Source organism: Sturnira hondurensis, unplaced genomic scaffold, assembly GCF_014824575.4.
Source record: "Sturnira hondurensis isolate 20B ecotype Veracruz unplaced genomic scaffold, ASM1482457v3 Scaffold0017436, whole genome shotgun sequence".
NCBI lineage: Eukaryota > Metazoa > Chordata > Mammalia > Chiroptera > Phyllostomidae > Sturnira > Sturnira hondurensis.
This window is the reverse complement of record NW_028090067.1, coordinates 352365-365088: the sequence shown is the minus strand read 5'-3', so window position 1 is coordinate 365088 and position 12724 is coordinate 352365. Positions and strand designations below refer to the sequence as shown.

The 12724-nt window shown below is 37.8% G+C and overlaps 1 protein-coding gene across 1 annotated transcript; it reads right to left on the bottom strand.

Annotated features, from left to right (window-relative positions):
- Nucleotides 1-362: 362 nt before the first annotated feature.
- OLR1 (oxidized low density lipoprotein receptor 1) lies at nucleotides 363-12425 on the bottom strand. The gene is made up of 6 exons (XM_037068273.1): nucleotides 12260-12425; nucleotides 8712-8813; nucleotides 7016-7261; nucleotides 3429-3568; nucleotides 3014-3129; nucleotides 363-2760 (listed from the first exon to the last, which is right to left on the bottom strand). The coding sequence occupies exons 1-6, from the start codon at nucleotides 12345-12347 to the stop codon at nucleotides 2577-2579; spliced, it is 876 nt and encodes a 291-aa protein (XP_036924168.1). The 5' UTR covers nucleotides 12348-12425; the 3' UTR covers nucleotides 363-2576.
- Nucleotides 12426-12724: the final 299 nt, after the last annotated feature.

The window sequence follows — 12724 nt, the reverse complement described above, 5'->3', positions numbered from 1 at the left end:
ACAAGACCATATATGGTAGCATCAAAAATATGAACTATATAATGATAATCTAGCAAAATATATGAAACATCTGTACAGAGAATATTATAAAACAGTGCTTAGAGAAATCAAAGAACACTAAAATAAATGGAGAGATATACTTTTTTCATGAGTTTAGCAAATAAAAATTTTTGATATTTCAATATTCCCTAAATTTGTCTATAGATTTAATGCAATTACATAAAAAATTTCTAAAGCTTTTTTTACAAATTCAGAAATTCAAAAATTTGCAAAGAAATGCAAAAACCTAGATAAGTCGAGACAAATTAGACTAGCACTATGTTAGTTCAAGATATATTTAAAAACTGCAGGATTCAAAATAGCATGGTAGTGTAAAAATATACAAGTTAGTCAATGGAACAGAACCAAGTCCAGAAATAGACCCATGAGAATATTGATAACTGATTGTTGGCAACATGAAAAGGCAATGTAGTGAAAAACATATATTCTTTTCAGCAAATGTTGCTAAAATAATTGACTATCCACAAGCAAAAAAAACCTCACAATCAGAAAACTTTGATACATAACTCACAAAAACCCAAAATTAGTTACAGATGTCTATGTAAAATCTGAAACTATAAAATTTCTAGAAGAAGCCCTAGTTTGTATGGTTCAGTGGGTTAAGCACAGACAGGCCTGTGAACCCAATGGTCACTGGCTCAGTTACTAGTCAGGGCACATACCCAGGTCGTGGACCAGGTCCTGCACTGGGAACATGCAAGAAGCAATTAATCAATGTTTCTCTTGCACATTGATGTTTCTCTCCCTCTCTTTCTCCCTCCCTTCCCCTCCATCTAAAAATAAAATAAGTAAAATCTTATAAAAATTTTTCAAGAAATTTGTAGGTGATTTTATCCAAGAAAATGTACAGATAACAAATGAGCACAAAAGAAGACGCTCAAAATCATTCTCCATTTAGGAAATGCGAAGTAAAGCTAAAGTGATACACCACTATATACCTATTAGAATGGTTAAAATTACAAGACTGATGATTCCAAGTGTGGACAACGATGCAGTGGAGCTGGAACATGAGGACATTACTAGTAGGAATGCAACGTGATACAACTTTGGAAAACCATGTGGCAGTCTTTTCAGCTAAACATACACCTACTGAATGATTCAGACTTTACACTTTTAAATATTCACTCAAGAGAAGAGAAATCCAGTTCATACAAACACTTATACACAAATGTTCATAGCAGCTTTATTTCTATTAGTTCTTTTCAAGAATCCAAATGGTATCAACAGGTCAATGGAGAGACAAATTGTGGTCTAGTCACACACAAGAATAACATTCAACATTTAAAAGGAATGAAAAATTGATACAAACAACAAGATAGATGACTCTTAAAATAGTTATGCTAAGTAGAAGTAGCTATAGAAAAAAAAGCATACTGTATGATTTCATTCATATCAATGCACTACAAAATTCAGTCCTGGGATTGGACCGGTAGTTGCCTGGGGAAGAAATATTGAGGAGGAGCACGATGAAACTTTTGAGGGGTGATGGATATGCTCACTGTCCTGCTTGTAGTGATGATTTCAAGTGAATGCATTTACAGAAGTGAAAACTTGTTGATTGTGCATTTTAAATATGTGCACTGAAAACAGAAGAAATATTTCCAATTCCATCTGTTCCTATTCAATGATATTTCTGTTCCTAACTTGCTTTGTTCTACACTTGAGTGTCATTATTTTTTGGCCCTATATGTTTCTGCACTATACCATAGTGAAACAGATTGAGAAGAGTTTATCTATAAAAGTTATGTACATTGCGGGGGATTAACTTTTTTTTCCTCCTGGGGCACCCACCCAATGAATCTAACAAATACTGCTTGGAAAAATTAAAGGCAGTAAGTAGTCCTTTGGTAGAAGAAAGATGAAGAAATGACTGATTTAAGGATTAATTGTGAACTAGTTTACAGAAAAGGCCATCAGATTTGGAGTATTTCCCAGGACACCCCAATGGCACCAAACTGTGAAGATAATGTGTGCATGTGTGTGTGTGTGTGTGTGTGTGTGTGTGTGTGTGTGTGTGTGTGTGTGGAGAGCCTGGAAAGAGACCCCAGTTTCAAAGACCAACACGTGGTAACTTTTGACATTGAGAACATGAGCTTCTTGATCGCACTGTGGCCTTTCCTCTTTTCTACTTGTTCGTGTGCTCTGTTTCTCACGCATGCTTCTTTTTTCCCCCCTCTGTTGCGGTTGGGCAAGTCCTACCTTGTCTTTCTTCTCTAAAGTTTTAGAAGGGTAAGGGGAAGATGGCACTGAGGTAGAAGGGGTTCCCAAGGCTTGGAAAGGAGCAAAATGTTAAAATAAACAAGGGAAGAGGGACCAAAGTTTGCTGAGAGGCTTTAGACAAGCTAGGTAAAAAAAAAATGTAGACAGAGATAGAATCAAAACTTTTGACATAAAGGTGTCAGGCAGCTGGAGCCCCACATTCTGCTGAGAAGCTCTCTGGTCTCCCAACACCTGTTCTCAGGGCTCCCATGGTTTGCACCAGGTGAGGAAGAATAGCTTAAATTCCAGAAAAGAGTTCAAGGACCGGCTCCTCCATTTCTTTCAGAGCCTTCAAAGTCACTGTGCTCAATGAGATTGGCCTTCTTCTGACATATACTATGTGCAGTTAAAATGCAGTTGTCAGCAAAAACAATTCCCCTTTGTAGATAGGCACAAGTTTCTGAAGGATGCTTCTGGGAAACAGCTCCCTGGATCCTAAACCTGGAGGTGGGGACAAAAAAGAAAGAAATAAAGAAAAGTAGATTACTGCCACCTTGTGTCAGGAATTTAGCTTTGTCTCAAAGTTTCAGATCAGTAATAACAGGAAAGCTCTGGAGAAAGCCAGCTCCCTGTGTGAGAGGGGTGGGGAAAGAGACTCAGAAATTCTACAAGCTTCTCTCTGGAAAGAAAAGCACATTGTGTGGAATCCTGCAGTAACTTTACTAGGAGGTTGGACGAAGAACAGGAAACTTACACGTGGGGCATCAGAGGAGAACCATCCTCCCAGAGCCATGAGTAGCTTGGTTTCCTCCGAGACAACCCTGTCCAGAACGGGAAATTGGAATGGGCACTTGCTTGATTGATGAATTTCTGTGGGGAGCAACATTTCTGAGTTGATGTTGGAGTCAGCATGGTTGTTTTACAGATTCACGAAACTAAAGAGCCAAAAGAAATCTTCAACATCCTCTCAATGGTTTCACAGAAATGTTTACTGAAGTACAGAGATACTGCATAACCCGTCTGTCAAAGGTCACGGATGGAATTTGTGGCCAGGCTAGGCTAGTAAACAGATATTCTGACTCTCAGAGACGCCTCCACACAGGACCTGAACCTGATTCGTTTCCCTCTAAGCCAATATAGCAATCCAACACACATGCTTAAAAACTCACCAGATCATGTATGCTATTAATTTTCAGCATCTGGGCATCCAGAGACAAGCAGTTCTCCTGGCTTTTTTCCCAGTTAAATGGGTCAGTGGGAAAGAAGTAGCAGTTTTCTTCATGCCAAAGCCAGTCTTGGGGGCAAGGACCTAGGAAGTGTGAAATGTCTAATCAGTGAGTTGTGCCTGAATAAAAATATTTCTATAACTCTTAAATCAAGTCTTCCCTCAAGATTCTCACATAAATACCACCTCTTCTTAATTAGGTTTACACTCAGATTCTGCAAATAACTCGATAGCTATAGAGTGTTTATGTCTCTGAGGTTTTTTTTTTTTTTTTGGAGTAAAAGAAAAACACACTCTAATTTTATTCACCTAAACTAGAAAGCAAGGTTTGGGCTGGGATATAATTTTAGAATCTGGTGTATTCTTTTAAAATTAAGTTTGGAAGAATGGAAGTGAAAGTTGGGGAAATAAGTACACAATACCCATTCTGCCTTTTAAAATAGTATGCTTATGTATTGTAAAACTTCATGTCCTTGAATAATGAATTCAGGCTTACATGTCATGCCTCCTAATTTAAGACATATAAATTAGTAGCTCATCTGTGGCTCTCGAGTACTTGAGTTGTGGTTAGTCTGCATTAAGATGTGCTATAAGTATAAGACATGCATGATTTTGAAAACTTAATATGAAAAAAAGTGTAAAGTATCCCATGAATAATTCTTATACTGCTTAGTGCTGAAAAACTCTTAAATACATCGAGTTAAATAAAATATGTTACTAAAAGTAATTTTATCTGTTTCTTCCTAACTTTGAAGTGTGGTTACCAGGGTATTTAATGAGGCATACATGGCACACACTCTATTTCCTCTGAATACAGATGTTCTAAAGAGAACTGTATATTGATGAAAGTGAGCGTCTTCATTTCAGTAAGATTTCAGAAAATAGGGAGTTTTCAGTGACAAAATCCTCACAGAGTCCAAAAAATCCCAATGAAGGTCTAGGCAATAAATAAAATATGCCCATGTCTGTAGGTTTATGGATATTTTAAAGAATGCACCAAATCTTCCTCCTCCTCCTCCTCCTCCCCATAATTATTTAATTATGATTTTTATTTACCAAACACAGGAACTGTTGGCAATACTTTACATATATTAACTCATCTAATCCTCCTAACAACACTGGGGCATAGGTTCCATTCCTTTTCTTCATTTGACGGAGAAAATGAGAACTGGAAACTGGGCAGTCAAACTCTTGTATCTGTTGACATCACACTACTTGTCAAATGTCTGAGTTGGGGGTCAGTGGAGGAAATCTATTTTGAAAGATTTTATTTATTTTATTTTTAGACAGAGGGGAAGGGAGGGAGAAAGAGAGGTAGGGAAACATCAGTGTGGTTGCCTCTCACATGCCCCCTACTGGGGACCTGGCATGCAACCCAGGCATGTGCTCTGACTGGGAATTGAACAGGCAACCCTTTGGTTTCTAGGCTGGTGCTCAATCCACTGTGCCACACCAGCCAGGGAAGGAAATATTCTTTAGTGTCTCTCAAGGAAATTGATATTTAACCTTGGGGTAAACCTGCCATTTTTAAGAAACTACTTGGGTAATAATTTTGTATACTAGAGGTTAAGAACCACCACTAATTCTGGGGCTAAATGTGAAGTCTTTTACTATGAAGACCCTGAATCTTCCCAGCTGGATGGCCTCAAGCAAACCGCACCTGGTCATTTCTCCCTTTTCATATACACTCAGAGGACCACAGACTTGTTGGTAAGAAAGATAAAATTTGTCTCAAACTTGAGAAAACTGGCACTTATTTCCATGTGGTATTTTATTGTTAATGTTTTTTGAAAATCTTCTCAAATCTGCTTGATAAAAAGACAGTACTGTATTTGGTATTACAACTAGCCTTTATCGGAACCTGTCAAAGAATGGAGTATGTTACCCAGTTTATCTGCCTGGGAAAGACGTACCACTTACTATTTTAATTAGTTATCCAGGCCTGGAATCTTTCAGAGATGGTTCCGTGTGTTTCTGACATAAATTTAATTCCACACAACTGATAAAATACAAGAATATTTTTACAGCTCCACTTTTGAAATAAACCTTTGGCTGGCAAGTAGCTATGCCTGCTTATATAACCATTTGTGTCCTTGATATACTAGCTTCTTCCTGCAAGCCTTCTTTGAAATAGAATATTCTTTTATTTCCTCAGTAAATCCCTTCTTAAAGATATTAAATACACGGTTGACACTAGCTAAAGATTAGTTTGTGTATGCATTTCTGCTTATTTTGAAATTTAAATAATCTTGTAAATGTTAGAATTATTTATAAACTGCAAAACTTTATACAAAACCACTGATCATTATTATAATTATTTAACTTATCAAGATTTCAGTAGTTTTTCGTCTGTAGAATAAAAAGATCTGTGCTTCTCTGTGAATTATTATTACATAATATTTACCCAAAGAAATGACATGGTTGAGATTCCCTGAGCATACAGCTGAGAAACTGGAGCTATGCCTGCTTATTAGTGATAGTTATTAGTGCTCAGCATAGGGTTGCATACACCTCCAACGAAGTAACATAATCCATCTCACACCCTCCACCTATCCTCATGACTGAAATCATATGCGTGACGATTGCACGTTACAGAAAGACGAAACAAATCAGGTCATTTTTGTAATAACCTCAGAGTTCACGTTATCATCGCCTTCATGTAGGTGTTACTATTTCTACCTGCCTCCGAGAGTCCATCACACAGCTGAGATCAATTCAGTTCTTCTCACATAAACTTACTACCCAGGCCCCTCGTATTTTGTCTTATTTGAAGTATCTTCCTAACACTTCCAAGCCAGCCTATCTTCACTGACTCAGTTCAAGGTGATAGAGAACAACCACGGCTGGGGTGGCTCAGTGGATTGAGCACCAGCCTGTGAACGGAAAGGTCTTAGGTTTGATTTCCGCTCAAAGCACATGCCTGAGGTGTGGGCTTGGTCCCCAGCTGGGGATGTGCTAGAGGCAACCGATCAATGTTTCTCTCACAAAGGATGTTCCTCCCCCTCCCTCCCTTCTTCTGTCTCTGAAAATAAATAAATAAAACCTTCAAAAAAGGAAAAAAAGTAAATTGATGTTCTACACTTTAAGAAACAGTGCCATAGAGTAAAGCTACTGTGGAGGCAGGCGTTCCAGCCACGAAGGAGACTGTTTAGGGAAAGAAATCAATGACTAACATACATTGGAATGGGGAGAGATATGAATTGGTGGTAAGCAGTAAGGGAAGAAGGATTCTTCCAGAAAAATCTTAAAACGAAAATTTTAAAAAGAAATTAAACTCCTATGAGAAAAAAAAAACCTTAAATTCACCAAAAGTGTGCTTAATTAAATCAGATATTTTAAGAATTTGATATAGGATAGGGTGAGGATGACAGATATAGAGAGCTTCCAGTAAAGAACATTATGAAATGATGTCATAACATTATGTAAATAATGAGACATATATCGATATGCTAATTTTGTGCCTAGAAGCTTTTCAAAAAAATAGTTAAGATTAGCTTCCAATACCTCTTCTTACTCCTCTCTCACTCATACCTGAAAAATTTGCTGCCTTCTTCAGAACTTCTTGGAGATTCAGGTTCTGCTGATAAAGTTCCATTTGTTGTTTGGATTTCTCTTCCAGCTTCTGGGCAAGTGTTTCCACTGTTTCCTTGAGTTCCCGCTGTTGTTCATGGCAAGCGTTTTCTTCCTGCTTCTGGGCTAGCATCTGTCCCTTCAGAATATTTTCCTGGTGAGTCAGGTTTGCTTGCTGTTCCTTTAGAAGATCAGACACCTGGGATACTAAATTAGAGCTGAGTTAAAGCTTCATTTCCAATCCCCAATAAAAAACCCTCCACTGAATTGTGAAGAAATCAAAGAACTGAATCAAATAATCTATATTGACAACAGATAAACTGCTGGAAAATGACTCAAATTTACTCAAAAACTACAGACTTGAAAGTTACTTGATATTCCTGCAATATAAATATATATAAATATTTTTATGAACAGAAGATTTCACAGACACTGTAATTAAAAAAGTATTTTCAATGTTTTATTTGTTGTTGAGAGGTACACACAAGTTGAAAGAAATCCCAAGATAAGCATCAGTGGCATAAATAAAATACAGACGGCCTAAAAATATCCAGTCACCATCAGCCAGACTCACTGACTATTAGTAAGAATGTCGCTAATGATTTACTGTATTTGTGTCTTCATTCCTCTGACCTCTATCTACCCTTTCAGACTTCCTACTTTTATTTAAGAATGATGACACCTCAGTTTTTGAGACAGCCTCCCACAGAATTATTTTAAGTGGCTGTGTCACAAGAGTCCCCCAATTTTTTTTTTGCTATAGCATATCTTAGGAAAGATGGAGATGAAATCAAGGTTATGAAATCAAGCAGGTAACAAATGTTAAGGGTCAAGTATCTCAGTTCTTGAAGTTTGCTGGGTCAGTACAAAGCTGTCTCCTTGCCTTGAAGGCCAGATTTAACCTCGTTGTGAAGTGATCAGAGCCTCAGAGAAAAGACCCTTCCAATCACCATCACTGGTCAAAAGCACTTCTCTCAATCATTAGGAAAGACCTTGGTGTTTCTCTATGGAACAAATAAATGGTTTGTGATCTAAAACAACAATTGAAAAACAAACAGCACTTTAAAGGCCCTTCTAGATAGCCGAAATTACTCATGTCTACAACCTGAGTACACAGGTGGTTTAGGTGGGTAACTGGCATCATTTTCTTTCCCTCTTGGACACTCTCATCCTTCTTTCATTTCTTTTCCTCCAGTCTCTTTCCTATGAACTTAAAGTATATTTTATTTTAAATGTTTTATTTATTAAAACTCTTATTTCTTGTTCTTAACTTTAAGGTGGCATTTAATTATCTCTATTAAAACTCAGCATGAGCTAAATGAGGTCTCTATTGCTTCTGGGTCTCTCAGACGACCTTGTGGATAATCAGCTTCAAATTATTTTCTTCCTCATTATGTTTAGGTTTATGTAGGCTCTGTCTATGAAGCTACGAAAACTAATTGCAACAAAAACCTGTGATTCATAATCTTCATTCCATGCCCCAATCAATTTGAGAGACTAGCACAATACATCCATTCATCTTCCCACTCATTCTAAAAACAGTTTGCCTAAAATGTAGCTAAATCAAGGTTGTTTGTGGGTATTCTGAAACCAGTTTGCAAACCATGTTTGTAAATTCTCATTTTTCACTCTATCACTTCCCCACGTCAGCACTTACATTGCATTATCAGCATTATAACGGTCACCAGTAAACCCAGACAAAGGATCCCTAGAGTCACAGCCACAGGGCACCACCACCGGGAAGAAAGCACATGAGGACCTAGAGTAACAGGATAAAATCAGAGAGATGAGAAGGACAAAGGCAAGTAATCAAACAATTCTTTGGATCTTGTCTGTACCTGGTGCTTTGCATTACTCACTTCTAGTCCTTCCAAGGACTCTGCAAATAATTCACTACCCATAGTTATAGGTGAAAAATCTGGACAATTAAAGATATTAAGCAACTTACTCATTGTCACACAACTGAAATGATAGAAGATCCAGAATTCATTACCAGATATTTCACTCTATGTATCTGATTCGAAAGGTTGTACAACTACTTTGGCTACTCCCCTGACAATGACTCTTCAAGAAACCCTCAGTCTGGCTTGACTGGATCAACTTTACCCACAAGACAGGGAATCTGATGTTTTTATAGACCAAGTCTGTGCATGTACACACACACACACACATACACACACACATGCACATGCAGTGTGTATTACAAGCAACATACCACAAATGACTGTCTGATGTCAAGCAAATAAAACGTAGTCAGTTAATTAACTGATACCATCTTAAAGAATTACAAGATAATTTTGTGCTATTCAACTTTTATTCCACTAAAATTACGTATAGGAGCTGAGATTATTGAGCAAAGAAAACTAGAAATGAAACCTCAATACTCACTTGACTCATATTAATATTATGTTCTATACTTATAACAGCTGTGACCCTGTTGTTATAAGAAAAAATTCACCATGAATTTAGAAGCAAAGAAATTATGTAACTCGTATGTGTGTGTGTGTGTGTGTGTGTATGTGTCTAATTACATGTCCTACCACCTAACAAAAAGACAGATATTTTGGTGAAGCAGGAAAACATCTCATATACTTGGACTCCTCATCATGTGAAATAGAACAAATAAGGCATTGATAATGTTCTCTTGTACATACAGATGAGGAAACTGAAAGATTTAGTGACTTTCTAAGATCACACAGACATTAAGGTCCCAACATAAATATTTAATTCAATTGTAAGTAGCTGCATGACTTGTCACACCATATCACAAAATATCCAGTGTGAATGTATAGTGATCTAACTTGATCAATGGTCAAATATATTCATAGCTGTCATGTGTCAGAAGCACTTCTGCTGGGCTCTACAGATGATACAAACAGAACAGAAATTTTGACAGAAAGGAATATGCCTCATTTACTGATTCAGTGTTATTAAACTCCTAGAGTGTGTGTGGCAAGTTAGTAGAGAAGAAGTAGAAAATAGTTATGTCTTGTGCAAATAATTACCTAATCCTACTTTCAGGGGCAAATGTCTGTGTCAGTCTTTCAAACAACATTGCCTGTGGTCAGTGTCTTAAAGGTACATTCTGTAGGTGATCAAGTATGTCCAACATTCCTGAATAATGAAACTCCTGAGTTTTCAGAAGTCACAGGATCCACACCAGTGCAGGGAAGGCACATGTTCCCATTTTCTATGGTCCACCCTTTGTCCTGTCTCCTTCATAGGTGGAGACCATTCACCCAGTTCCTTGCCCCTCCTACCAGTTATCTAATCAGAAAGCAACCAAATGTATGGCAGGTGATGATCTACACAGGTTCCGAGAAAAGAATTTACTTCATAATTGTACTAATAGTTAGGCATCAGCATTTACTGCATGAATAATGAATGAATGAATGAATGAGCAAATGTCTACTGTTAATTCAAAGATTTACCTATAAATGCCAATACTGTTTTCATATTGGGTCAAGTTCATCAGCTAAAATGTTAAATTATTACATGCTCACACTTATTTTTGCTATCGAGAGAAATTTTCACTTTGTTGATGGAAACATTCTCTGGAATGTCTTATCTATATTTGTATGACGTTTTGGTATAACTTCCCTTTTTTATATTCTATTCCTCTCTCTCAAAATGGATATAGGACAAAAGGCATTCTATCTAGATTGTCTGTGGGTTTGGGATTATAAATTAATTTTTACTTAGGCAGTTTAACTACTGTGTATAGCAAACAAATTATCATTTTCAAAAATGATATGCCATAAAACAAAATGATGCTCAACTATACTGAATATTACTTTATCTGTTTTGTATAATTCATAAAATATAGGAATTTTTTGCAATGCCTCCAGGACTATTATAAAAACTGTCTTGTATAAACTGGATAAATTAAACATTTTTTGAACCATCTGATGGACTGGATTCTAGAAAAATGGTTGATCGTGATACAATTCTAGCACTACCATTTACTAGCTGCACAAAAGTGGGAAATTCAGTGAAACCTGCTCCCCGGCTAGTCCTCTGTAAAAGGATGATCATAGCCTTACATTGGGAACTGTTCTACCTGGTTTCAGAAACGGTAACCCCCTGCGGCTAAGGCTGAGTAAAGAGACCTTGGGGCCATAAGTCACTAAGGAGACAAAACTTATTTTCCTGGTAGGGGTGCTGCCTCTGCCCCCTTTTGCTTCACTCTGCTTGGCCCCTGGTGCATGACTGGTTAGGCAATGACGGGTAAGATTCCTCATGGGAGGGATGACCTAAGACAGGTGTGGTCACAAAGGGGCCCTCAGGGAAGGACTTGGGAAGCTATAGAAAAAGGGGGTGATGGACCCTTGCCCCTCAGCTTTGACATAACCTGAGTCCTCATTCTGTCTGCAAGAAGTCTCCTAATCTCTTGTCTGCCTTACTTCCCCTGCCTGACCTAAGCCTGAAACAATGTTGTAGGGCAATACAGCCCTGTGCTGGAAAGGGCACGTTCCCCATGGAAATAGGGCCTAAGAAAGAATGCATAAAATCCAGTGAAACATGCTTTGCTAAGAATGTCCTTAGCTTTCTGATAAGGGTCCAACCATAAAAGGAGTTTGTTTCCTAAAGTTTTATGGCCCTTTAGCTATCTGACCCTGACTCGGAATAAGCCCCCAGTGTTCTTTGTAGGTTATCTATTGTTTGATCCTTACTGCCTGACAATGATTGATGAGCTTTACCTATACACCCTGTATTCCGGTGCAAACTGAACCCAGTAAAAACCCATTGAGGAACAGCCTCCCGGCCCTTCTCCTTTGAGAGATCGACCACCTTTCTCCCCCCCCCCGCCCCGAGGAGATCTTGTCTTAGTAGACTTATTCTCAATTGTAGCAGATAGCAGGGGTTGGGGGCAGCCTCTGTGAGCAGAGTCCCCCCATAGCCTAATCCCAAGGAGTGAAGAATCAGAGAACTAATGCAAGTAAAATGAATAGCATAGAACATAGTACATGCTCAATAAAAGTTATCATTATTGTCTACTACATCGTCATGCAAACCAAGTTAGTTCATTCTCCTTCATCATCATCATCTTTATGATCATCCTCTCCACTGTATTTAATTCACTTTTCTTTTAAGTAAAAGTTATTAATTCTTTACTCTCTAGCATTTTAGTTCTCTAATCCTATATTCAGTTAATTTACATGTTTAAGTTAATCCTGAGATTCTGTCTCTGTACGCATACAGTACCTTTAGCTTTCTCTCCATTTGCCTTCTGATCAGGTTGGTCCTTCATACTCTTGCTTTTGAGGTCATCAAAAGTCATATCCAAATTCATTCCAAGAATGAGAAAGTGAAGTGGTTAAGGACCTCCACAAAGTGAAAATGGGAGAGCTTTTGCTGGAGTGTTTAAATAGTGACTGCTATCTAACAGAGTGACTCAATCATTGCTAGGAGGAAGGAGCAGCTTTGCTTCATGTTTGCTGACGCAAATTCTTGGGTTATTTCTATTGCAGTCAGGGAAAATGGTGATTCTGAGAGTATTTCAGGATATTTCACTAAGTGATTTATGAAAGGAAAAACTGCACTTTCCATGAGCATTAGAGGAGAGGAATTTGTACCCACTCTTCAGATAAGGAAACTGAAATTCAAATGGGTGAGATACACCAAATTTGTAAAGAAGTGTGTACTTGGACCATTTTAATTCCGGTGTCC

Coding starts and splice junctions, on each gene's coding strand:
- OLR1 (XM_037068273.1), bottom strand. CDS start 12,347: ATGAATTTGGATATGACTTTTGATGACCTCAAAAGCAAGAGTATGAAG. Junction 3,130..3,428: donor TTAATAGCATACATGATCTG/GTGAGTTTTTAA, acceptor TGCTCCCCACAG/AAATTCATCAATCAAGCAAG. Junction 2,761..3,013: donor TCTCCTCTGATGCCCCACGT/GTAAGTTTCCTG, acceptor CCCCACCTCCAG/GTTTAGGATCCAGGGAGCTG.